We start from the raw sequence: 27,897 nt of genomic DNA on the forward strand, positions 1-27,897 counted from the left end.
AGCAGCCCATTGCTAACACCTTGCTGCATAGAGCCATTGTCCCTGTCAAATAAATCAGCACCTATTACAGACTACCTAAACTACACCAAAGATGGCTGATTAGAAAAAACTAATGCTGATGACACAGTGCTACATATGGAGCGGCAGGAAGTCTAGTGGTTAAGAGCATGGGGCCAGTATCCAATGTTGCTAGTTCAAAACCCTGAGCCAATAAGATGAAAAATCTGTCAGTGTACCCTTGAGCAAGGCACCTAACCCTAACTGTTCCTGTAAGTTGCTCTGGATAAGAGTGTCTGCTAAATGACTCAAATGTAAATATAGCCATGCATATTCCTATATAGTCATAGTTAAGCATGGTCCTTGTAACTCCAGGATAGTGGGTTTGATTCCTGGGACCATCCATACAAGTCTGTTAAATGGCACATAATACTATTATTATAGATCATTTCACATTTAAACCAATGAACGACTGGGTTCACTGGCCTCATCTTCATCATTCTTCATCGTCTCCTTGTTCTTCTTCATTACTGACGTCCACGCTTCCTGTTTAAACAGGATGAGAGACAGGACTAGTACAGAACTGTCTAATAGCACCTCACATGAACACAGTCAACTAAGAGAAACATTTTAAAAACTAAACACAAACTAGTTTCATCTAGAAGTATAATATGGTCATCATCACTGGACTGGTGGAAGCTACTATGTAGTCAAGAACTCTGTGTCTCCTATTGACCGTGTAGACCAGTGGTCTCCTATTGACCGTGTAGACCAGTGGTCACCTATTGACCGTGTAGACCAGTGGTCACCTATTGACCGTGTAGACCAGTGGTCACCTATTGACCCGTGTAGACCAGTGGTCACCTATTGACCGTGTAGACCAGTGGTCACCTATTGACCAATGAGACCAGTGGTCACCTATTGACCGTGTAGACCAGTGGTCACCTATTGACCGTGTAGACCAGTGGTCACCTATTGACCAGTGAGACCAGTGGTCACCTATTGACCAGTGAGACCAGTGGTCACCTATTGACCGTGTAGACCAGTGGTCACCTATTGACCGTGTAGACCAGTGGTCACCTATTGACCAGTGAGACCAGTGGTCACCTATTGACCAGTGAGACCAGTGGTCACCTATTGACCGTGTAGACCAGTGGTCACCTATTGACCGTGTAGACCAGTGGTCACCTAGTGACCGTGTAGACCAGTGGTCACCTAGTGACCAATGAGACCAGTGGTCACCTATTGACCAATGAGACCAGTGGTCACCAACCGTCTGTCAACATCACTAACACTCAGATTCTCTTTTAAACAGGACTTCAAAAACAGAAGCCTACGCAACATTAACCTGTATCTTAAACTGTATCTTTAACCTCTCTTGGGCAGGTGGGATGCTAGCGTCCCACCCACGGTTCACACTATTCAACAGCCAGTGAAAAATCAGAGCGCCAAATTCAAAACAACAAAATGTCATAATTCAAAGTTCTCAAACATACGACTATTTTACACCATTTTAAAGGTACACTTCTCCTTAATGTAACCACATTATCCGATTTCAAAAAGGGTTTATGGCAAAAGCATAAAGTTAGATTATGTTAGTGTAACCGATGTGAAATGGCTAGTTAGTTAGCGGTGGTGCGCGCTAATAGCGTTTCAATCGGTGACGTCACTCGCTCTGAGACTTGAAGTAGGGTTGCCCCTTGCGTTGCAAGGGCCGTGGCTCTTGTGGCGCGATGGGTAACGATGCTTCGGTGGGTGTCAGTTGTTGATGCGTGCAAGGGTCCCTGGTTCGAGCCCGGGTTGAGGCGAAGAGAGGGACGGAACCTACACTGTTACATTGATGCTGTTGACCCGGATCATTGGTTGCTGCGGAAAAGGAGGAGGTCAAAGGGGGGGTGAGTGTAACCGATGTGAAATGGCTAGTTAGTTAGCGGTGGTGCGCGCTAATAGCGTTTCAATCGGTGACGTCACTCGCTCTGAGACTTGAAGTAGGGTTGCCCCTTGCGTTGCAAGGGCCGTGGCTCTTGTGGCGCGATGGGTAACGATGCTTCGGTGGGTGTCAGTTGTTGATGCGTGCAAGGGTCCCAGGTTCGAGCCCGGGTTGAGGCGAAGAGAGGGACGGAACCTACACTGTTACATTAGGACAGGGACAACACAAGAAAAACCACACAGCCATTTTCCAAGCAGGAGAGGTGTCACAAATACCAGAAATTCAGATAAAATTAAGCACTAACCTTTGACGATCTTCATCAGATGACACTCCTAGGACTCAATGTTAGACAATACATGTATGTTTTGTTTCGATAAAGTTCATATTTATATCCAAAAACAGCATTTTACATTGGCGCGTGATGTTCAGAAAATATTTTGCCTCCAATACTGCCAGTGAATCAGCACAACAATTTACAAAAATACTCATCATAAACGTTGATAAAATATTATACTGTTATTGAAAGAATTATAGATAACCATCTCCTTTATGCAACCGCTGTGACAGATTTCAAAAAAGCTTCACGGGGAAAGCACACTTTGCAATAATCTGAGTACGGCGCTCAGAAACATACACCAGGCAATACAGATACCAGCCATTTTGGAGTCATCTAAAATCATAAATAGCGTTATAAATATTCACTTACCTTTGATCTTCATCAGAAGGCACTTCCAGGACAGGAATCCCAGGTCCACAATAAATGTTGTTTTGTTCGATAAAGTCCATAATTTATGTCCAAATACCTCCTTATTGTTAGCGCGTTCAGTAAGCAACTCCAAATGTAGGAAGCGCGACGAAAAGTTTAAAAAAAGTTATATTTACGTTCGTTGAAACATGTCAAACGTTGTATAGCATCAATCTTTAGGGCCTTTTTAACATAAAACTTCAATAATATTCCAACCGGACGATTCCAATGTCTTGAAAAACGTTTTGAAACACATACCTCATCACGTGAACGAGCGCCACAAAACTCATGTAATTTTCTGAGTCACCAACTTCCCAGCCTTCTTGTTCGCTCTCTGTTCACTGCAAAAGCCTGAAACTAGGTTCTAAAGACTGTTGACATCTAGTGGAAGCCTTAGGAAGTGCAAAATGAACCCCAAGTCACTGTGTTAGATAGGCAAGGACTTGAAAAGATTACAAGAACCAGATTTCCCACTTCCTGGTTGGATTCTTCTCAGGTTTTTGCCTGCCATATGAGTTCTGTTATACTCACAGACATCATTCAAACAGTTCTAGAAACTTCAGAGTGTTTTCTATCCAAATCTACTAATAATATGCATATTCTAGTTCCTGGGTCCGAGTAGTAGGCCATTTAATTTGGGTACGTTTTTCATCCGGCCGTGAAAATACTGCCCCCTACCCAAGAGAGGTTAAAATGGTGTAAAATAGTCATAAGTTTGAGAACTTTGAATTATGACATTTTGTTGTTTTGAATTTGGCGCTCTGAGTTTTCACTGGCTGTTGAATAGTGTGAAACGTGGGTGGGACGGTAGCGTCCCACCTGCTCAAGAGAGGTTAATCGTTGTAAAAATTCCCTGTCTTAGGTCAGTTAGGAACACCACTTTATTGTGGAGAGTGATTTATTTCAGCTTTAATTTCTTTCATCACATTGCCAATGAGTCAGAAGTTTAAATACACTCAATTAGTATTTGGTAGCATTGCCTTTAAATTGTTTAACTTGGGTCAAAGGTTTCAAGTAGCCTTCCACAAGCTTCCCACAATAAGTTGGGTGAATTTTGGCCCATTCCTCCTGATAGAGCTGGTGTAACTGAGTCAGGTTTGTAGGCCTCCTTGCTCGCACATGCTTTTTCAGTTCTGCCCACAAATGTTCTATAGGATTGAGGTCAGGGCTTTGTGATGGCCACTCCAATATCTTGACTTTGTTGTCCTTAAGCCATTTTGCCACAACTTTGGAAGTATGCTTGGGGTCATTGTCCATTTGGAAGACCCATTTGCGACCAAGCTTAAGTTCCTGACTGATGTCTTGAGATGTTGCTTCATAATATCCACATCATTTTCCTTCCTCATGATGCCATTTATTCTTCGGCTTGCAAGCCTCCCCCTTTTTCCTCCAAACATAACGATGGACATTAAGGCCAAACAGTTCTATTTTTGTTTCATCAGACCAGATGACATTTCTCCAAAAAGTACGATCTTTGTCCCCATGTGCAGTTACAAACCATAGTCTGGCTTTTTTATGGCAGTTTTGGAGCAGTGGCTTCTTCCTTGCTGAGTGGCCTTTCAGGTTATGTCGTTATAGGACTTGTTTTACTGTGGATATAGATACTTTTGTACCTGTTTCCTCCAGCATCTTCACAAGGTTGTTTGCTGTTGTTCTGGGATTGATTTGCTCTTTTCGCACCAAAGTACGTTAATCTCTAGGAGACAGAACGCGTCTCCTTCCTGAGCGGTATGACGGCTGCGTGGTCCCATGGTGTTTATACTTGCGTACTATTGTTTGTACAGATGAACGTGGTACCTTCAGGCATTTGGAAATTGCTCCCAAGGATGAACCAGACTTGTGGAGGTCTACCATTTTTTTTCTGAGGTCTTGGCTGATTTCTTTAGATTTTTCCTATGATGTCAAGCAAAGAGGCACTGAGTTTGAAGGTAGGACTTGAAATGCATCCACAGGTACACCTCCAATTGACTCAAATGATGTCAATTAGCCTATCAGAAGCTTTGAAAGCCATGACATTTTCAGGAATTTTCCAAGCTGTTTAAAGGCACAGTCAACTTAGTGTATGTAAACTTCTGACCCAGTGGAATTGTGATACAGTGAATTATAAGTGAAACAATCTGTCTGTAAACATTTGTTGGAAAGATTACTTGTGTCATGCACAAAGTAGATGTCCTAACCGACTTAACAAAACTATACTTTGTTAAGAAGAAATTTGTGGAGTGGTTGAAAAAGTAGTTTTAATGACTCCAACCTAAGTGTATGTAAACTTCCGACTTCAACTGTATGAAATGGTTCTAAATAGGAACACTTTGCCTTCCTGGTACCAGGGCTGCTGAATCAAATGTACCTACTGCAAACAGCACAAAAACAAACAAAAAAAATAGGAACGCGAGGCTTTATCGTTGGATGTTTTACAGAAATGTTTGGTGATAAACTAGGAATGGCTTGGAGATGGACCAGTCAATCACGATCGACCGGTTGGTGACCACTGATGTAGACAGACATGACTTTCCTCTCTCTTTAGGTTGTTTAATATATTATAGCTCCACCAGATAACACCACCACACCAGGAAGTAACACCACCACACCAGGAAGTAACACCACCACACCAGGAAGTAACACCACCACACCAGGAAGTAACACCACCACACCAGGAAGTAACACCACCACACCAGGAAGTAACTCCACCAGATAACACCACCACACCAGGAAGTAACTCCACCAGATAACACCACCACACCAGGAAGTAACTCCACCAGATAACACCACCACACCAGGAAGTAACTCCACCAGATAACACTACCACACCAGGAAGTGTGACTTACCTTTCTGATAGTCAATATCCCTTTTTTTATCAACAGGTAGAGACCTCCAGCTCCAGCAAGAACTGTAACAAGAACTGCTACTACAACTGTCAGCCAGCAGGAATGACACGTCTTAGGAAACATTTGATCTGAAACACAGGATGTAGAATTATTACAATACCTAATGCTTAATAGACATGAAATGACTTTTAAACAGGACATTTTTTTACAGATAGTGCCTTTTTTCAAATATCCAAAACAGACCCTCACCTGGAACATGAACCCGTCTCTCCTTCATGTGTTTGATCTCCAACTGTTGAACCCGACAGGTGAAGGTGTTGTTGTCAGAGTTCTGGACGATGACATGGCTTGTCACAGTGTAGCAGCCTTCACGGTCTCTGGCTGTCTCTGTAGGTCCAGCAGCAGAGAGGACACGTCCATGAGCATCACACCACTCCATGACAGGCTCTGGGTAGCAGCCTTCAGCCTCACACCGCAGGACCACCTCATCGCCTTCGTTTCCCTCAATGATGATAACTGGTCTAGACGCAGCACCTATACAGATACAAAGATATACCACGGCTTTCAGCCAATCAGCATTCAGGGCTCAAACCACCTAGTTTATAATGTTTGTGATATCAGACTGTATACCACAGGTATGACAAAACAATACTTTTTACTGTTCTGTTACCTTGGTAACCAGTTCATAACAGCAATAAGGCAACTCAGGGTCCGTAGTATATGGCCAATATACCACGGCTAATGGCTGTATCCAGGTTGCGTCGTGGATAAGAACAGCCCATAGCCGTGATATATTGGCCATATACCACACCCCCCTCGTGCCTTATTGCTTAAATATAACACAAGGGTTTGTTGATATTCTTGGACCTTTAAATTAATAGAGGAACTAACAAGTGATCACAGCATTGCACATGGACTTAACTAGGGTTAAGGTAAGTATGTAGTCTAACCAATGTACAGTATGTAACTAATACTCATCATGCTATGGACTTGACACTGAACTCACCCTTGATTTCATGAGATCTGTCTCCTAAGGGGGTTTGGGTGGTCAGCAGGTGTGTTGACTCACCAACAATGAGTTGAATGATGGTTTTCTGGTGGTCCAGCAGTGGAATGTAACAGGTGTAGTTTCCAGCATCAGAGAGTTTCACTCTGGTCAACTTTAAACTAGCGTTGCCGTTCTCTAGTTCTTCTTTAAACAGTGACGTTCTTCCCCTGAAGACTGGATTCTGGAGCACAAGATCGTCCTTCTCATCTCTGTAAAGATGGACCTCTTTTGGTTTTAGGTCTGGTCTCTGCCACTCTACTGACTGATACACAGCACTGACAGTGCTGCTCAGGGTGCAGGGCAGGATGACGTCATCACCAACTAAGGCCACAATGTGCTGAACTGTACCTGAAAGAAACAGATTACAGATTGATATACTTTGAGACAAAGCCAGATATACTCAGCAAAGAAAGAAACGTCCCTTTTTCAGGACCCTGTCGTCGTCCTACAAATGTGAACTTTACTCTCATAGACAATTCAATAAATCATCTCACTAAATAGTATGGATCAGTTAGAATAATCGGTTTATTGATTAGTTGATCGGGGGCGTTTGAATCAATCACAGATATGAAAAAGGCTGCATTTCCACAGACAGCTGATCTCTCTTTAGTGAGAGCTTCCACATTATGCTAGGCTTCCTCAGGAGACACGGTTAAAAGATCCAATGTAGCCGTTTTTATCTCAATATCAAATCATTTCTGGGTAACGATTAAGTACCTTATTGTGATTGTTTTCAATTAAAATGGTCAAAAAGAAACAAAAATAGAATCTTAGCAAAGACACTTTTCTCAAGCAATAATTTATCTGGGACTTGTCTGGGGCTGGTCTGGGAGTGGTATGGGACTGGTCTGGGAGTGGTATGGGACTGGTCTGGGAGTGGTGTGGGACTGGTCTGGGACTGCCTGAATGTAGCATTGACATTGTCCATATGTTGCCTTTCTAGATCCATGGACCTTATCCGTATATCAGCTCTGCTGCACGGCAGGTCTCCACTGCCAAGACCAGCAGCAAACGTCTGTGGGTTCCCTCATCAGTTATGCCAAGCACTAGCTTATCTCTGATCAGTTCATCTCTTAAAGCACCATAGTCACATGTAGCTGCCTTTTCCCTTCGCCTAGTGACACAGCTGTCAATGGACTCCCCGTCCTCTGGTTTGCAACAACCGAAAACATAACGCTCGTAGATAAACGTACTTTGCTGGCTTAAAGTTCAAGAGCATCGAGAATAGCTGTAGCGTTACCATGCTGAGCTGCTGTTAGGTTCAGGTTGTGTTTGAAGCTAACTAGCATAGTCCTCCCATCCACCTCTAAACGTATCCCAGTTTGTGCTGGATGTCTAACCGCTGCTAACAACACTGAAGCTAACTAGCAAACTCACTCTAGCTAAGGACAAGTTTTACTCAAATAAGCATGTTTTTGGGGCGGTAAACCAGAACAGGTGACTCTAATTTGCGGAAAGCATGGTTAGTTATCCGACTCTGACACCATGTTTGAATGTTAAATAACGAGACAGAGGCATTGATGCGAGTAACCAGTCTTGTTCAGTATATTACAATACATCCGGGTATTTCAAGCACATCGGTAAAAACACTGGAGTTGCAGTAATTAACATTGACCACCAGATGGCGGTGCCACCTTACAGCCATAACAATAGGATCCAATCTGATGATTTGGGGAAACCGGTCCCTAACCCTGTTCCATTCTACAGATCCTGTGTTTAAGAAAGTAACGTTACAACTGCAAAACCCACATTATCACTAGTTATCAAACGTACTTACCACCGGTGTCACTTGATGTTAATGATATACTAATGATGTACATTAAAAGTGTACACAACCCGCAGACTGAATAAGTCTTCATATTGTCCGGTTAAAGACAGAAGTTATGTAGAACCTGCCTCTCTCCTAAACCGGTTAAAGACAGAAGTTATGTACAAATATAGGATCGTGTCAATCTATCTTCTACACGATACAGTGACCTGAAACCGCTGAGCTGCTGCTGCAAACACACTCTCCTTGATGAAGAAAGTCGCATTGCGTCAAACTCGTCACAGGAACCACTGGATATGTCTGATCACCGCCCAGCGGTCAGTACTGACTGGGAAGCGGTGTTTCACTGGGTGTTAGTGTACACGAAGGGAGCCAATAAATAGTGGTCTCTCAACACACACACACACACACACACAGACACACACACACACACACAGACAGACAGACACACACACACACACACCCCACCAGCCTGTCAAGTCAGATTGTATTGGTCATATACACATGGTCAGCCTGTCAGGGTGGGTATAATTTGTGGAACGTTCCAATAGGAATCTGTTCCAAAAACGTTGTAAATAACAAGGTTGCCAACAAATAACGCAAACAAAGTTGTATAGCGGCGGAATAAGATACCGGGCAGGAAGTGGCCAATGTAATTCCGTTTTATTACTCACCACGTTTATTCAGAAACATGTCTGTCTTCATTCTGGTATCCTCCACCGTCTCTCGTTCGTTGTTTTAGTTATTATTTCCCGTGTGTCGGCATTCGGCAGGTGAACTCTACTGCTCCTCTATTAGGCTCCTCTATTAGGCTCCTCTATCAGGCTCCTCTATCAGGTTCCTCTATCAGGCTCCTCTATCAGGCTCCTCTATTAGGCTCCTCTATCAGGCTCCTCTATCAGGCTCCTCTATCAGGCTCCCCTATATTAGGCTCCTCTATTAGGCTCCTCTATCAGGCTCCTCTATTAGGCTCCTCTATCAGGCTCCTCTATTAGGCTCCTCTATCAGGCTCCTCTATTAGGCTCCTCTATCAGGCTCCTCTATCAGGCTCCTCTATCAGGCTCCTCAATCAGGCTCCTCTATTAGGCTCCTCTATCAGGCTCCTCTATTAGGCTCCTCTATCAGGCTCCTCAATCAGGCTCCTCTATTAGGCTCCTCTATCAGGCTCCTCTATTAGGCTCCTCTATCAGGCTCCTCTATTAGGCTCCTCTATCAGGCTCCTCTATCAGGCTCCTCTATCAGGCTCCTCTATTAGGCTCCTCTATTAGGCTCCTCTATTAGGCTCCTCTATTAGGCTCCTCTATGGTTAACATGTAACTTCACTAATGACTGCCTGCTCCAATATTTTATTAACTAGGTGGCTTGTACATAATTGTTACCGATGATACTGTATATACCAGCCTACTCCAAATACAGAAGCATACATTGTATTTTACCAAGTTTTCTCTGTCTTAATCCTGTTGCCCAAATATAGCAGGTAACGTGTGTCTGTGTCCAAGATGTTGAGTTAAATGTAATATATGCTTTGACCTATTTCAGGTAACCTCAAGATGCTTGACTCACTACAGCTGCTTCTGAAGAACTTTCCAGTCGTTTGTTCTTTACATTCCGACTTTACATTCCGACTTTGCATGTCTGTTTATTGGACATATATATTAGTGAGAAGAGCAACGTATGTAAAGCATCCCATCTGTTTTAAGGTGATTGTGTGTGTGGTGTAGTTCCTCTTGATGTCCACCAGGTGTCAGCACAGTTTCAATAATGTCACACCAGGTTCACAACATGTTTTTATGTTGTGAATACGACATGTGTAGACCTTACAGTGAAATGCTGAATACACCATGTGTAGACCTTACAGTGAAATGCTGAATACAACATGTGTAGACCTTACAGTGAAATGCTGAATACAACATGTGTAGACCTAACAGTGAAATGCTGAATACAACATGTGTAGACCTAACAGTGAAATGCTGACTTACAAGCACTGAACCAACAATTGAGTTTTAAGAAAAATACAGACAAGCACAAAAAAAGGTGAAACAGATCAGGGTGTTACAGTATAACATGTTGAAGCAGCACGACCCAGGTAATGGTGTCCAGGTGTTCCCAGAGCAGTGTCCAAAAGGTTCTTCTCAGAAAGAGAGAGAGAAGAGTAGAGAGAGGGAGGTAGGAAGGGGGGATGTTAGCAGGAAAAGGTTAATGAAATGTGATGAGGATTGTAAATGTGTCTCTTTGTAGTTGTCACAGATCATTTCCTGTCCCAGAGTTTGGTCCAGTGGAAACACAGACAACTATAAAGTACATTCCCTCATGGGAGACCAGGGTTCAAGTCAAATCTTTCTATACTGACTTTCACTGCTATGTCTATATATCACATGAAATTCTGAAGAAAATAAAGTTTAATTCAGTTATGATATAAAGACATTACTGTTGTTAATACATAGTCCAACAGTATGTCAGGTTCTGACTACCATGTAACTGTTACCATGGAGATACTATTATATGTTCTGAATGTAATTCTATCACTGTTACCATAGAGATACTATTATATGTTCTGAATGTAATTCTATCACTGTTACCATGGAGATACTATTATATGTTCTGAATGTAATTCTATCACTGTTACCATAGAGATACTATTATATCTCCGAGTTGGGCATCTCCGGCACGGCCCACGCTTGGATTGCGTCCTACCTGACAGGTCGCTCCTACCAGGTGGCGTGGCGAGAATCTGTCTCCGCACCATGCGCTCTCACCACTGGTGTCCCCCAGGGCTCTGTTCTAGGCCCTCTCCTATTCTCGCTATACACCAAGTCACTTGGCTCTGTCATATCCTCACATGGTCTCTCCTATCATTGCTATGCAGACGACACACAATTAATCTTCTCCTTTCCCCCTTCTGATAACCAGGCGGCGAATCGCATCTCTGCATGTCTGTCAGACATATCAGTGTGGATGACGGATCACCAGCTCAAGCTGAACCTCGGCAAGACGGAGCTGCTCTTCCTCCCGGGGAAGGACTGCCCGTTCCATGATCTCGCCATCACGGTTGACAACTCCCTTGTGTCCTCCTCCCAGAGTGCTAAGAACCTTGGCGTGATCCTGGACAACACCCTGTCGTTCTCCACTAACATCAAGGCGGTGACCCGATCCTGTAGCTTCATGCTCCACAACATTCGCAGAGTACGACCCTTCCTCACACAGGAAGCGGCGCAGGTCCTAATCCAGGCACTTGTCATCTCCCGTCTGGATTACTGCAACTCGCTGTTGGCTGGGCTCCCTGCCTGTGCCATTAAACCCCTACAACTCATCCAGAACGCCGCAGCCCGTCTGGTGTTCAACCTTCCCAAGTTCTCTCACGTCACCCCGCTCCTCCGCTCTCTCCACTGGCTTCCAGTTGAAGCTCGCATCCGCTACAAGACCATGGTGATTGCCTACGGAGCTGTGAAGGGAACGGCACCTCCATACCTTCAGGCTCTGATCAGGCCCTACACCCAAACAAGGGCACTGCGTTCATCCACCACTGGCCTGCTGGCCCCCCTACCTCTGAGGAAGCACAGTTCCCGCTCAGCCCAGTCAAAACTGTTCGCTGCTCTGGCACCCCAATGGTGGATAAGCTCCCTCACGACGCCAGGACAGCGGAGTCAATCACCACCTTCCGGAGACACCTGAAACCCCACCTCTTTAAGGAATACCTAGGATAGGATAAAGTAATCCTTCTAACCCCCCCCCCCCCCTTAAAATATTTAGATGCACTATTGTAAAGTGGTTGTTCCACTGGATATCATAAAGTGAATGCACCATTTTGTAAGTCGCTCTGGATAAGAGCGTCTGCTAAATGACTTAAATGTAAATGTAAATGTAAATGTAAATATGTTCTGAATGTAATTCTATCACTGTTACCATAGAGATACTATTATATGTTCTGAATGTAATTCTATCACTGTATGTATCCATCTTCTTCCCAACTGAAGGAATAAAAACTGTAATGATTTAAGTGTTTGAGAGTTTAAAGGTTTGTCTGTATGGTGTTAAATGGAGCCACAGGTAGTGTACACACACTAATCACAAGCCCTGTCAGAGAGAAGTTCAACTAAAATACTTTTAACAATGTATTTTGGTCACATTAGATGTTGAGAGTCTATATACCAGCATTCCCCACACGGGGCCTGGCAGCCCTGGCTCATTATATGAGAGAACGAGAAACTAACAAATACCCACCAACAAACTTTATTCTACAGTTGAATATGTTTTGACATATAACTATTTCAGGTTTGATGATGAATTCTACCTCCAAACGAATGGGACGTTGAAGGGCTCCTAATTTGCTCCAAGCAATGCTAACCTTTATGTGGGTCATTTTTAAAGAACATTTTGTTAACAATGAAAATTAAAATCGTTTTTTAAATAAAAAATCCTGAAGTTGTATCGATATATTAATGACATGTTTTGCATATGGGGAGGAACGGGAGAAGAGCTGTCAGACTTTATAGCATTTCTCAATGACATTGACCCCAATCTGAAATTCACTATTGAATGTGACACTAGACTTGTTCATTACCTCGATATGTGGATTGAGAAATTACATGGAACCCTGTTTACAACTCTGTATAGAAAAAAAACAGAAATACTCTATTACAGGGAGACAGATTCCACCCTGAGACAATACTATATTACAGAGAGACAGATTCCACCCTGAGACAATACTACATTACAGGGAGACAGATTCCACCCTGAGACAATACTAGATTACAGGGAGACAGATTTCACCCTGAGACAATACTATATTACAGAGACAGATTCCACCCTGAGACAATACTATATTACAGGGAGACAGATTCCACCCTGAGACAATACTATATTACAGGGAGACAGATTCCACCCTGAGACATTAAAAAGAGGACTTCCAAGAAGCCAGTTTTTCAGACTGTGTGGTATTTGCCACTCCAAAGAGGACTCTGTAGAAAAATCAGCGGAGATGCGCAATAGGTTTCTAAGGTAAAGCTACTCTCCACAATGTGTGGATGAAGCTCTTAATGTGGCATTAGGGAAAACACGAGATGAACTGATACAAAAAAAGCCACTAGAGCTAAAGAACTCTGTAATGTTCACCACCACATAGACGTTGAACTCAGACAAAGTGGGAGATGCTGTCAAGAACCATTGTCATGTTTTATCATCGGACCCAGCTCTGCCAGCTGAATTTAACAACCCATCCCGTATTGTATATAGGAGAGGATGCAATTTACGTGACAAATTGGTCCATGCCAAACTGCCAGCCACAAAAGAAAACGAGCCAGGCTCTTTACATCCTCTTCTGAATGGTAGCTATAAATGCAGATGCTGAGCTCAGTACAACAATATGATGAAGTGTGAATGTTTCTGTCACCCACATACAGGAAAACGGTTCCAAATAAATGACATCATTACCTGGTCCACCACCCATGTTATCTACATTATTACATGTCCATGTGGGCTGTGTTATGTAGGTAAAACCTCTCGTTATCTCAGAGAATTAGTGAACATAGAAGTTAAATCAGGAGTAAAGACAGGGATTATCCAGTCGCAGTACATTGTAATGACCTAAAACATGACATTTCTACCTTTAGGTTGTGAGACACAGAGAAAGTCAAGATATCAGACAGGGGAGGTGATATAACACTGAGCTAATGAGAATGTTTTGGGATTTTCACCCTCCAGACATTATTCCCTAAAGGTCTTAATGATGAAATGTCCATGCATGTTATGTTGTAAATGTGAACATGAATTAATGCCTCCACTTCAGACTTCATTCCCCCTTCTCCCGAAGTTCATACCACTATCCTTGGTAGCTATGGTGATGTGTGTGTTTATATCTCCTGAAGTTCATACCACTATCCTTGGTAGCTATGGTGATGTGTGTGTTTATATCTCCCGAAGTTCATACCACTATCCTTGGTAGCTATGGTGATGTGTGTGTTTATATCTCCTGAAGTTCATACCACTATCCCTGGTAGCTATGGTGATGTGTGTGTTTATATCTCCTGAAGTTCATACCACTATCCTTGGTAGCTATGGTGATGTGTGTGTTTATATCTCCTGAAGTTCATACCACTATCCTTGGTAGCTATGGTGATGTGTGGGTTTATATCTCCTGAAGTTCATACCACTATCCTTGGTAGCTATGGTGATGTGTGTGTTTATATCTCCTGAAGTTCATACCACTATCCTTGGTAGCTATGGTGATGTGTGTGTTTATATCTCCTGAAGTTCATACCACTATCCTTGGTAACTATGGTGAGGTGTGTGTTTATATCTCCTGAAGTTCATACCACTATCCTTGGTAGCTATGGTCATGTGTGTGTTTATATCTCCTGAAGTTCATACCACTATCCTTGGTAACTATGGTGAGGTGTGTGTTTATGGGATTATCCAATTATGAAACATTAATAAATTAATCTACCAAATAAATGATTGTATTTTTAAAAAATGTGTGTGTGTTAGGAAGACGATTAGTGATTAAGACAGTAACCTAACAGGTTAACGTTAGTGATTAAGACAGTAACCTAACCTGTTAACGTTAGTGATTAAGACAGTAACCTAACCTGTTAACGTTAGTGATTAAGACAGTAACCTAACCTGTTAACTTTAGTGATTAAGACAGTAACCTAACCTGTTAACGTTAGTGATTAAGACAGTAACCTAACCTGTTAACGTTAGTGATTAAGACAGTAACCTAACCTGTTAACGTTAGTGATTAAGACAGTAACCTAACCTGTTAACGTTAGTGATTAAGACAGTAACCTAGCCTGTTAATGTTAGCTAGCTACTATTAATCAAATCAATCAAATGTATTTATAAAGCCCTTCTTACATCAGCTGATATCTCAAAGTGCTGTTCAGAAACCCAGCCTAAAACCCCAAACAGCAAGTAATGCAGATATAGAAGCACGGTGGCTAGGAAAAACTCCCTGGAAAGGCCAAAACCTAGGAAGAAACCTAGAGAGGAACCAGGCTGAGGGGTGGCCAGTCCTCTTCTGGCTGTGCAGGGTGGAGATTATAACAGAACATGGCCAAGGTGTTCAAATGTTCATAGATGACCAGCAGGGTCAAATAATAATAATCCCAGTGGTTGTAGAGGGTGCAACTGCTCAGCACCTCAGGAGTGCAACTAGTGGATATCATTTTAGATAAAAGTCATCTATATGTGCTAGCGGTGGTGCGCTAATAGCGTTTCAATCGGTGACGTCACTCGCTCTGAGACCTGGTTGTTTCCCCGGCTTTTGTGGCGCGATGGGTAACGATGCTTCGTGGGGTGTCAGTTGTTGATGTGTGCAAGGGTCCCTGGTTCGAGCCCGGGTTGGGACGAAGAGAGGGACGGAACTTACACTGTTACATATAGAGATTTCAAACAATTTGCTGCCATGTCTTATAGACAAAACATATCAGGAAGCGAATATAAAAATAAAAAACAATGAGAAAAGAGGCAAAATCTCTAAACCAAAGAAATTGTCTGGTGAAATGTATCAGTGTGCAGCAACGTCCATCAGCCGGTGGGGAGAATTACAAGCCTACGAGGACAGGCCATTCATTCACCGAGAACGACGAGCCCCCGTTAGCTGATTCTAGCAGCGAAGAGGACAAACCGGAGGAGTCCGAGCCATGCACTTCCACCGATGATGACAGCTCTCTGGCTGGACAAGAACAGGTGGTAGCACCAGACCCAGCTACACCTCCAAACAATGCCGGAGAAGACCTTACTATTTTGGACCCAGACTCAGATGAGACAAAAATCATAGAAGATCCCAGTGAGTTGCCAAAATATATGAATATATCTTTACGGGATATGTTAGAACAGGCTGGGCCACATCAGGATAAGGAGGGGAATTTACCAAGAGATGAGGTGCAACGACAGTTTTCGGTGGCCAACTACAATAGGAGGATGGTGAACGGGGAGAGAGTGGAGAGACCAAGGCTTGTCTATTCCAAGAAAAACGATGCAGCCTTCTGTTTTTGCTGCAAACTTTTTTCACAAGAGTGTAAATCTGCGGTGGTCAGGGATGGAACCAGGGACTGGAGGAATCAGTGTCTCCTCCTCAGCCTCTCATGAGAAGTCGCATGACCACCCAGATAGTTTCCAGAGGTGGAAGGAGCTGGAGATCAGGCTGGTGTCCAAGCAAACTCACATGATTTGATTTCAGGACCATGGACAGCTACCGAGAGAAAACATCGCTGACTGCAACGCAACACCACAGCAGAGGAAAGAGGCCACTCTACACAATAAATACATGCTGATGTTGGACCATCACATTCGATATGGAAATAAACATCATTCATTAAGGCTGGGTCATTGACAGAAAGATTATTTTACACTGCTACAGCGAAACGAGGCCCGCCATGCATTTATGAAAGCGCTTGTTTCCAAAGCTCAAATGATCTTACTGTATTTTACAGTTCTACAGGAATATTAAATATATGTTCAATATGTTATATAAAAGTGTTATTTTTATTGTAATTGTAACATTTATGGGGTCGTTCCATGTGTGATAACAGGTGTGATATTATTAATCAGAAACCCGTTTTCCTACTGTAGGTAGTAGGTTGCATAGTGACAGCAACATTGTAACTCTCCGATGCAGCGGTTCAAGTTAAATTCCCTTCTGCCTGGTAAGGAACCTCCTATATGTACACGCGTCCACACAACATGTTAACGGTCATAAACACACAACTACACAGATAATTGGAGCTTATTTCTTCATCCTCCAATAAATAAGTGGTGAGACTCCCTGTTTGACGGACACAATTATCCTCCATAGATGTCGGTATAGACATATACTCCAATACTGTCTCATGTTCTGATTATATACCTCCGTGTCTGGGAAGGGCTTGGTGTGTTTGGTTCTGATTAAATACCTCCGTGTCTGGGAAGGGCTTGGTGTGTTTGGTACTGATTAAATACCTCCGTGTCTGGGAAGGGCTTGGTGTGTTTGGTTCTGATTAAATACCTCCGTGTCTGGGAAGGGCTTGGTGTGTTTGGTTCTGATTAAATACCTCCGTGTCTGGGAAGGGCTTGGTGTGTTTGGTTCTGATTATATACCTCCGTGTCTGGGAAGGGCTTGGTGTGTTTGGTTCTGATTAAATACCTCCGTGTCTGGGAAGGGCTTGGTGTGTTTGGTTCTGATTAAATACCTCCGTGTCTGGGAAGGGCTTGGTGTGTTGGACTAAAACCAAGGCTCCAATTGACAGAGGGTATCACATATCTTTTGTTAAAGAAATTGGCAAAAATGATATCTATTGTTTGCTTTATATTTGTGAATAAATAAAACGTATCCAGATTATATCCAGCGGTCTATAACAATGCTTAACTCTGTGACGTCTTATGGTAGAAACAACCTCTAAAATGCCGAGAAAGACGGGACTCCGATGCATATGGAGATAAACTGATTCCTCTCTATGACAATCTAAAGCTGAGCTGCAGCCTTTGATATTCTTAGAGGTACAAAAAAATGGACTTTGCTATTCTGTCCCTATTAATTGAGCTTTTCTCTTTCTGAAAGAGAAGATTTTTGTTTAAACCCAGGCAGCTTTTAATAAGGAAGCACTTCTGTTGTTGGGTTTTACAACAGACGAGAAGCCAGCAGTTGAAGCTTACAGTTTTCTGTGACAGTAGAGCCTCTGTCTGGGTGGAAAGTTCACTTTTGAAAGTGCCATGCTTAGATTCATCAGGATGTCTAAGATGTCATTATTTTTCTCTCGTCTAGGATGGCAGAACATCTGGGACATTGGTGATTTTATCAATGTAATCAGATATACCAGGCTATGTTATTGACATTGAACTGATTATATAGCCTACTAACCAGATGTGTTAAATGGTGTTTAATTTGTAGCAGAGGACTATTAATTGGAATGCTATTATGTTCTGTTCCTCCGACGTTTAGCTGAGAAAAAATGGACCCAAACACATTGGGGGGCAGAACATCCAGGTCCGGTCCTGGAAGTGTTTAACACGTTTTATGTACACACTTTATTATAATACTTATGAAATACACATTGTTATATTTGGTAACACATGTTTATTTCCCCTCGACTCCAACCCCATTCGATGTAATGTCTACATAAGGGTCCAAACGACAAAACACTCACACAGCTCTGAGGAAGGCCTTGAGGCCGATACGGACAGCTGAATAAAGATCAGTGATACTAGCAAGAGCAGTGGGCTGGTTTCTCCTTTTTTATCAGTTTAACAACGTATAAAATACAACATTATTCAGAATATCAGATAACAGGACTTATTATCCAGCTGCGTATTGTTAGGTAGCTCTGGTCCAGGGTGTTATATCCATCAAGACGGTTCAGCACCATCAAGATGCACGTCACACCCTGGACCAGAGCTAATCATTAGGACCTAGTGCAACAATATATTCCAGTTAGCTACGTCCCTAATGGCCCCCTATTCCCTTTATAGTGCACTACAATAGGGTACCATTTGGGAAGGAAATAAGTTCGTAATTATAACAAAGAACCACTGGGGGGCGACAGACAACAGTAGACAACTCTGTACAATAGAACATAAATACATAAATTACTTTAAAATGCCAATCTCTGCAGAAAGTGTGTGTGTGTGTGTGTGTGTGTGTGTGTGTGTGTGTGTGTGTGTGTGTGTGTGTGTGTGTGTGTGTGTGTGTGTGTGTGTGTGTGTGTGTGTGTGTGTGTGTGTGTCAGTATGACTCCAGTTACAATGAAAATCACTTTGTTCAACAGACCTGGAGATATTTATTGGTTATTGATGGATCAGCAAAGTGATTGGTGATTGATTGGTAACATGGTGAGTACAGGGTTCTCCATGTTTTCTCCCAGGTCAGTAATGTATTGCTTTGTCCCAAATGGAACCCTATTCCCTATGTAGTGCACTACTTTAGACCAGGGCCTATATGAACCCTATTCCCTAACCCTACATAAAAACTAAATAGAACGTTCAGTACATTAAAACTAAATAGAACGTTCAGTACATAAAAACTAAATAGAACGTTCAGTACATTAAAACTAAATAGAACGTTCAGTACATTAAAACTAAATAGAACGTTCAGTACATTAAAACTAAATAGAACGTTTAGTACATTAAAACTAAATAGAACGTTCAGTATATTAAAACTAAATAGAACGTTCAGTATATTAAAACTAAATAGAACGTTCAGTACATTAAAACTAAATAGAACGTTCAGTATATTAAAACTAAATAGAACGTTCAGTATATTAAAACGTAGTGGAGCGTTCAGTTGAATAGAAATGGTGCTGTACTGAACAACCAGCTGAAGAAATGGGGAGCGGTTGGGTTGTGGGTTCAAGATGCATCGTTGCCCTTAAAACACGTCACTCAATGCTTTAATCCACACCCGGCAGACCCACTGAACGGAACAAAGCTGAGAAAAGATTAGGGACCTGCTTTGTTTACTGTACAAGACTCATATTGTCTAACAATGATCACATTTTCAATCCCTGTTCAACCTCACTTGAACCAGGAAATACACATTTTAATATTCCCCTTACCAAACCAAACCCTAACCAAATCAGCTACTCGGTTATATTCTCTAAGAATCAATGGGTACATATCAATCATTTCAGATTGCCCCTTTAACAAGAGAAATAGACTTATAAATAATATACAGAGTGAATCTACTAAAGCAGGTCAGGTCAGTAGTCTACTAAAGCAGGTCAGGTCAGTAGTCTACTAAAGCAGGTCAGGTCAGTAGTCTACTAAAGCAGGTCAGTAGTCTACTAAAGCTGGTCAGTACAGTAGTCTACTAAAGCAGGTCAGGTCAGTAGTCTACTAAAGCAGGTCAGGTCAGTAGTCTACTAAAGCAGGTCAGTAGTCTACTAAAGCAGGTCAGGTCAGTAGTCTACTAAAGCAGGTCAGGTCAGTAGTCTACTACAGCAGGTCAGGTCAGTAGTCTACTACAGCAGGTCAGGTCAGTAGTCTACTAACGCAGGTCAGGTCAGTAGTCTACTAAAGCAGGTCAGGTCAGTAGTCTACTAAAGCAGGTCAGGTCAGTAGTCTACTAAAGCAGGTCAGTAGTCTACTAAAGCAGGTCAGGTCAGTAGTCTACTAAAGCAGGTCAGTAGTCTACTAAAGCAGGTCAGTAGTCTACTAAAGCAGGTCAGGTCAGTAGTCTACTAAAGCAGGTCAGTAGTCTACTAAAGCAGGTCAGGTCAGTAGTCTACTAAAGCAGGTCAGGTCAGTAGTCTACTAAAGCAGGTCAGTAGTCTACTAAAGCAGGTCAGGTCAGTAGTCTACTAAAGCTGGTCAGTACAGTAGTCTACTAAAGCAGGTCAGGTCAGTAGTCTACTAAAGCAGGTCAGGTCAGTAGTCTACTAAAGCAGGTCAGTAGTCTACTAAAGCAGGTCAGGTCAGTAGTCTACTAAAGCAGGTCAGGTCAGTAGTCTACTAAAGCAGGTCAGGTCAGTAGTCTACTACAGCAGGTCAGGTCAGTAGTCTACTACAGCAGGTCAGGTCAGTAGTCTACTAACGCAGGTCAGGTCAGTAGTCTACTAAAGCAGGTCAGGTCAGTAGTCTACTAAAGCAGGTCAGGTCAGTAGTCTACTAAAGCAGGTCAGGTCAGTAGTCTACTAAAGCAGGTCAGGTCAGTAGTCTCCTGTGCTGATAGTTCAGAAAGTATTGTCATTAAAAGTGATTGTTGATCACAGCGTGAAACTCAGGTCAGACTAAACCAGGTCCATTATTACCTGCTTGACCTGATGATGTCACAGGTTCCTGGTGGTTATGTCACTACATCATCATCACCAGCACAGAAACTAATACAACAGGTAGGTAATAACCTTTGACCCCAACAGAGGAATAGACACAGTCATTATCATAGACACTATGATCATGTACATCCCCATCCTTGAGGAGAAGCTCTCTCAGAATATCACCTTTTGGACACTGATCTGGGAACACCTGGACATCACCACCACCACCATAATGCCTGTCCAGCATGTCATACAGTTCTGCCAAGGTATTTGAGGGCAATGTTTTATTGTCCTCCTTTTGGTTCTCCCCCCAGTGTGCTTGGGCCACCCACTGTTTCAGGTTGTTGTTGTAACAGCAGTAGGCTGTCCACATGAGATCTGGGATGTTCACTCGTTCCTTCAGTGTGTTGTTGTTACTGGGCACTGCTCCAGTCACCACATAGGCTTTTATCTGGTCGTTAGCATCCTTACAGTTAAGCTTAAGAGTCGTTTGGACTTTGCACTCCATATTCATCCACCTGCCATTGTTGAAGGACACCACCTGGGGAACGATGTTGGTCAGGGTAAAGGTGGACTTCTGAGTATCAAGGTCATGAGCATGTGAACATGGGAAGAGGTGACCTCTGTTCACCCCTTTAATTGGTATTGAGTTCTTATAGTCGTTGTCCCCAGCCTGCTTTTGATATTCAATCTCTTTACTATCCTTCTGCATTTCAGGGCTGTTGTTTTCCCCGTTGAGCTGCAGGAAACAACAGTCATACATTCATTCACAAGTTTTCTGTACAATAAACCCTCCTTTCTGTACAATAAACCCTCTTCTGGGGGTGTTCACAATCAAGACAAATCAAGTCTCTATACCCTCCATAGTGGTAGTTCTATATTCTGTAACATAACTGTCTGTGATTTATAGCAGTAAACAAATACAAATGTTATGTTATATGAGAAAACATTAGTCCTACCTGGGGCTCAATCATCCAGGGTTGATGTGGTCTGGGGTCTGTAGGAGGACCAGTGAAGGTGTAGGCTGAGAACACAGGGATCCTGTTGGTCGTGTCGTAGAGAGTTGCAAACCTGTAGATGTTGTTGAACAACTGGCAAATCGGCTTGTAGCGGTTCTGGTTCTGGACCGTCCCATCAACCAAAATACCCGTCAGATTTGGAGTTGTCCCCTCCAGGAAGAAATTCTGGCACTGTGGAACATCACTGAACTTCTCCACTACATGAGAGAGAGCAGGAGGAAGGAGAGAGAGAAGGAGGAGAGTAGAGAGATGATTCAATACCCCCATCATCACCTGAAGACTGTACACCACAGAGACAAAGATGAAGTTACAGAGACCAGTTGGTAGACTGGAGACTGTTGAGCTGAGTCAGGACTGGCTGCTTTAAATAGTTATTACAGAGACCAGTTGGTAGACTGGAGACTGTTGAGCTGAGTCAGGACTGGCTGCTTTAAATAGGTTTTCAGAGACTCCTCCTTCATGTGAGACAGAAAGGGTTGATTTGCATAAACTCTTCTGTATGTTTCCATGGAAACTGCTGTAACAAATAACATGTGACTCACCTCCTGCCCAGTCGTGGCCAAAAGATTTGAGAATGACACGAATTTAAATTTTTCACAAAGTCTGCTGCCTCAGTGTCTTTAGATATTTTTGTCAGATGTTACTATGGAATACTTGGGTGAGCAGGCAACTGTCGGGGGAAGGAGAGGGGGGACATTAAAGATAAACTAAAATTCCTTATAAACTGTGTTGTTTGATTTTGAAATTCTAAAACCTATGTTAAAAACACTATTTTAAGAAAAATCAAGGAGGGGGGCAGGGGGTTGGGGAAATTACTTTTACAATGACAGAGTTAGGGCCAATTTTTAATTTCTCAAACACGTCTGTGATGGTTCTTGTTAAAAGGACTGATCACCACACAGTCCCAGGAAGTAGACCTACAGTAGGTTTACATTTGATTTGTCACACCAGATCCAGGAAGTAGACCTACATTAGGTTTACATTTGATTTGTCACACCAGTTCCAGGAAGTAGACCTACAGTAGGTTTACATTTGATTTGTCGCACCAGTTCCAGGAAGTAGACCTACAGTAGGTTTACATTTGATTTGTCGCACCAGTTCCAGGAAGTAGACCTACTGTAGGTTTACATTTAATTTGTCACACCAGTTCCAGTTCATATTCGCTTTCCCTAAAAATTGTATTTCCTGACAACAATATTTCAAAGTTCACCCAGTATAACCAGCTCACCCAGAGATGCAACCTCTCTTATCATTACTCAGTGCCTGGGCTTACCTCCACTGCACATTATGCCCTGAATCTATTCTACCACGCCCAGAAATCTGCTCCTTTTTTTATTCTCTGTCCCCAATGCACTAGACGGCCAGTTTTGATAGCCTTTAGCCGTACCCTTATGTTCCTCGGGTGATGTGGAGGTAAACCCAGGACCTGCATGTCCCCAGGCACTCTCATTTGTTGACTTCTGTAATCGAAAAAGCCTTGGTTTCATGCATGTTAACATCAGAAGCCTCCTCCCTAAGTTTGTTTTACTCACTGCTTTAGCACACTCCACCAAGCCTGATGTCCTTGCCGTGTCTGAATCCTGGCTTAGGAAGGCCACCAAAAATTCTGAGATTTCCATCCCCAACTACAACATTTTCCATCAAGATAGAACTGCCAAAGGGGGAGGAGTTGCAATCTACTGCAGAGATAGCCTGCAAAGGTCTGTCATACTTTCCAGGTCTATGCCCAAACAGTTTGATCTTATAATTTTAAAAATGAATCTCTCCAGAAATAAGTCTCTCACTGTTGCCACCTGTTATAGACCCCCCTCAGCTCCCAGCTGCCCTGGACACCATATGTGAATTGATTTCCCCCATCTATCTTCAGAGTTCGTTCTGTTAGGTGACCTAAACTGGGATGTGTTTAACACCCCGGCAGTCCTACAATCTAAGCTTGATGCCCTCAATCTCACACAAATCATCAAGGAACCCACAAGGTACAACCCTAAACCTGTAAACATGGGCACCCTCATAGATATTATCCTGACCAACTTGCCCTCCAAATACACCTCTGCTGTTTTCAGTCAGGATCTCAGCGATCACTGCCTCATTGCCTGCATCCGCTATGGGTCCGCGGTCAAACGACCACCCCTCATCACTATCAAATGCTCCCTAAAGCACTTCTGCGAGCAGGCCTTTCTAATCAACCTGGCCCGGGTATCCTGGAAGGATATTGACCTCATCCTGTCAGTTGAGGATGCCTGGACGTTCTTTAAAAGTAATTTCCTCACCATCTTAAATAAGCATGCCCCTTTCAAAAAATGTAGAACTAAGAACAGATATTGCCCTTGGTTCACTCCAGACCTGACTGGCCTCGACCAGCACAAAAACATCCAGTGACGGACTGCACTAGCATCAAATAGTCCCTGCGATATGCAACTGTTCATGGAAGTCAGGAACCAATACACGCAGTCAGTCAGGAAAGCAAAGACTAGCTTTTTCAAACAGAAATTTGCATCCTGTAGCTCTAACTCCAAAAAATGTTGTGACACTGTAAAGTCCATGGAGAATAAGAGCACCTCCTCCCAGCTGCCCACTGCACTGAGGCTAGGTAACATTGTCACCACCTATAAATCCACTATAATCGAGAATTTCAAGAAGCATTTCTCTACGGCTGGCCATGCCTTCCTCCTGGCTACCCAAACCCCAGCCAACAGCTCCGCACCCCCCGCAGCTACTTGCCCAAGCCTCCCCAGCTTCTCTTTCACCCAAATCCAGATAGCAGATGTTCTGAAAGAGCTGCAAAACCTGGACCCGTACAAATCAGCTGGGCTAGACAATCTGGACCCTCTCTTTCTAAAATTATCCGCCGCCATTGTTGCAACCCCTATTACCAGTCTGTTCAACCTCTCTTTCGTATCGTCCGAGATCCCTAAAGATTGGAAAGCTGCCGCGGTCATCCCCTTGTTCAAAGGGGTTGACACTCTAGACCCAAACTGTTATCGACCTATATCCATCCTGCCCTGCCTCTCTAAAGTCTTCGAAAGCCAAGTTAATAAACAGATCACTGACCATTTCGAATCCCACCGTACCTTCTCCACTGTGCAATCCGGTTTCTGAGCTGGTCACGGGTGCACCTCAGCCACACTCAAGGTACTAAACGATATCATAACCGCCATAGATAAAAGACAGTACTGTGCAGCCGTCTTCATCGAGCTGACCAAGGCTTTTGACTCTGTCAATCACCGTACTCTCATCGGCAGACTCAACAGCCTTGGTTTCTCAAATGACTGCCTCGCCTGGTTCACCAACTACTTCTCAGACAGAGTTCAGTGTGTCAAATCGGAGGGCCTGTTGTCCGGACCTCTGGCAGGCTCTATGGGGGTACCACAGGGTTCAATTCTCGGGCCGACTCTTTTCTCTGTATATATCAATGATGTCGCTCTTGCTGCGGGCGATTCCCTGATCCACCTCTACGCAGACGACACCATTCTGTATACTTCTGGCCCTTCCTTGGACACTGTGCTAACTAACCTCCAAACGAGCTTCAATGCCATACAACACTCCTTCCGTGGCCTCCAACTGCTTTTAAACACTAGTAAAACCAAATGCATGCTTTTCAACCAAACTAGCTTCAATACCATACAACACAGTGTTGCCTTGAATCAAATCAAATCACATTTTATTTGTAGCGAAATGCTTGGGCTTCTAGTTCCGACAATGCAGTAATATCCAACGAGTAATCTAACCTAACAATTTCACAACAATTACCTTATACACACAAGTGTAAAGGAATGAATAAGAATATGTACATTAAAAAAATTATATGTATGTATGATGGTATAGAACGGCATAGGCAAGATGCAGTGGATAGTATAGAGTACAGTATAAACACATGAGATGAGTAATGTAGGATATGTAAACATATAAAAGTGGAATTGTTTAAAGTGGCTAGTGATACATTACATCAAGATGGCAAAGATGCAGTAGATGCTATAGAGTACAGTATATACATATGAGATGAGTAATGTAGGGTATGTAAACATTATATGAAGTGGCATTGTTTAAAGTGGCTAGTGATACATTTATTACATCAATTTTTCCATTATTAAAGTGGCTGGAGTTGAGTCAGTATGTTGGCCGCCGCCAATCAATGTTAGTGATGGCTGTTTAACAGTCTGATGGCCTTCAGATAGAAGCTGTTTTGCAGTCTCTCGGTCCCCGCTTTGATGTACCTGTACTGACCTCTCCTGCTGGATGATAGCGGGGTGAACAGGCAGTGGCTCGGGTGGATTTCCTTGATGATCTTTTTGGCCTTCCTGTGACATCGGGTGGTGTAGGTGTCCTGGAGGGCAGGTAGTTTGCCCCCGGTGATGCGTTGTGCAGACCTCACTACCCTCTGGAGAGCCTTACGGTTATGGGCGGAGCAGTTGCCGTACCAGGCGGTGATACAGCCCAACAGGGTGCTCTCGATTGTGCATCTGTAAAAATTTGTGAGTGTTTTTGGTGACAAGACGAATTTCTTCAGCCTCCTGAGGTTGAAGAGGCGCTAGTGCACCTTCTTCACCACGCTGTCTGTGTGGGTGGACCATTTCAGTTTGTCCGTGATGTGTACGCCGAGGAACTTAAAACTTTCCACCCTCTCCACTACTGTCCCACCGATGTGGATAGGGGGCGGCTCCCTCTGCTGTTTCCTGAAGTCCACGATCATCTCCTTTGTTTTGTTGACATTGAGTGTGAGGTTATTTTCCTGACACCACACTCCAAGGGCCCTCACCTCCTACCGTAGGCCGCCTCGTCGTTGTTGGTAATCAAGCCTACCACTGTAGTGTCATCTGCAAACTTGATGATTGAGTTGTATGCGTGCATGGCCACGCAGTCGTGGGTGAACAGGGAGTACAGGAGAGGGCTGAGAATGCACCCTTGTGGGGACCCAGTGTTGAGGATCAGCGGGGTGGAGATGTTGTTACCTACCCTCACCACCTGGGGGTGCCCGTCAGGAAGTCCAGGACCCAGTTGCTCAGGGCGGGGTCGAGACCCAGGGTCTGGGCAAGGGCGTCGAGCTTAATGATGAGTTTGGAGGGTACTATGGTGTTAAATGCTGAGCTGTCGTCGATGAACAGCATTCTTGCATAGGTATTCCTCTTGTCCAGATGGGTTAGGGCAGTGTGCAGTGTGATTGCGATTGTATCGTCTGTGGACCTATTGGGGCTGTAAGAAAATTGGAGTGGGTCTAGGGTGTCAGGTAAGGTGGAGGTGATATGGTCCTTGACTAGTCTCTCAAAGCACTTCACTATGACGGAAGTGAGTGCCAAGGGGCGGTAGTCATTTAGCTCAGTTACCTTAGCTTCTTGGGAACAGGAACAATGGTGGCCCTCTTGAAGCATGTGGGAACAGCAGACTGGGATAAGGATTGATTGAATATGTCCGTAAACACACCAGCCAGCTGTTCTGCGCATGCTCTGAGGACGCGGCTGGGGATTCCGTTTGGGCCTGCAGCCTTGCGAGGGTTAACACGTTTAAATGTTTTACTCACGTTGCCTGCAGTGAAGGAGAGCCCGCAGGTTTTGGTAGCGGGCCGTGTCAGTGGCACTGTATTGTCCTCAAAGCGAGCAAAGAAGTTGTTTAGTCTGTCTGGGAGCAAGACATCGTCGTCCGTGACGGAGCTGGTTTTTCTTTTGTGGTCCGTGATTGACTGTAGACCCTGCCACATACCTCTCGTGTCTGAGCCATTGAATTGTGACTCTACTTTGTTGCTATACTGACGCTTAGCTTGTTTGATTACCTTGTGGAGGGAATAGCTACACTGTTTGTATTCGGTCATGTTTCCAGTCACCTTGCCCTGATTAAAAGCAGTGGTT

At 43.5% G+C, this 27,897-nt stretch overlaps 2 protein-coding genes across 2 annotated transcripts; both read right to left on the reverse strand.

The window, feature by feature from the left end:
* Positions 1–4,483: 4,483 nt before the first annotated feature.
* Positions 4,484–7,764, reverse strand: LOC145861709 (putative selection and upkeep of intraepithelial T-cells protein 1 homolog). The gene is made up of 4 exons (XM_082964602.1): positions 7,739–7,764; positions 6,567–6,922; positions 5,747–6,031; positions 4,484–5,625 (listed from the first exon to the last, which is right to left on the reverse strand). The coding sequence occupies exons 1-4, from the start codon at positions 7,762–7,764 to the stop codon at positions 5,210–5,212; spliced, it is 1,083 nt and encodes a 360-aa protein (XP_082820728.1). The 3' UTR covers positions 4,484–5,209.
* A 10,577-nt stretch (positions 7,765–18,341) lies between these two features.
* Positions 18,342–22,469, reverse strand: LOC123738290 (endonuclease domain-containing 1 protein-like). Its single transcript, XM_045713351.2, has 2 exons — positions 21,998–22,469; positions 18,342–21,777 (listed from the first exon to the last, which is right to left on the reverse strand). The coding sequence occupies exons 1-2, from the start codon at positions 22,325–22,327 to the stop codon at positions 21,076–21,078; spliced, it is 1,032 nt and encodes a 343-aa protein (XP_045569307.2). The 5' UTR covers positions 22,328–22,469; the 3' UTR covers positions 18,342–21,075.
* Between the last annotated feature and the right edge of the window lie 5,428 nt (positions 22,470–27,897).

This window comes from Salmo salar, chromosome 18, assembly GCF_965601325.2.
Source record: "Salmo salar chromosome 18, fSalSal1, whole genome shotgun sequence".
Classification (NCBI taxonomy): Eukaryota; Metazoa; Chordata; class Actinopteri; order Salmoniformes; family Salmonidae; genus Salmo; species Salmo salar.

What these genes read in the sequence shown, in the direction of transcription:
- LOC145861709 (XM_082964602.1), bottom strand. Translation starts at nt 7,764, where the DNA reads ATGCTCTTGAACTTTAAGCCAGCAAA. An exon ending in TTGAACTTTAAGCCAGCAAA is followed by an intron (nt 6,923 to 7,738) that starts GTACGTTTATCT and finishes TTTGTCTCAAAG; the next exon opens with TATATCAATCTGTAATCTGT. An exon ending in CATCATTCAACTCATTGTTG is followed by an intron (nt 6,032 to 6,566) that starts GTGAGTCAACAC and finishes GTATCTGTATAG; the next exon opens with GTGCTGCGTCTAGACCAGTT.
- LOC123738290 (XM_045713351.2), bottom strand. Translation starts at nt 22,327, where the DNA reads ATGATGGGGGTATTGAATCATCTCTCTACTCTCCTCCTTCTCTCTCTC. An exon ending in CCTGGATGATTGAGCCCCAG is followed by an intron (nt 21,778 to 21,997) that starts GTAGGACTAATG and finishes TGTTTCCTGCAG; the next exon opens with CTCAACGGGGAAAACAACAG.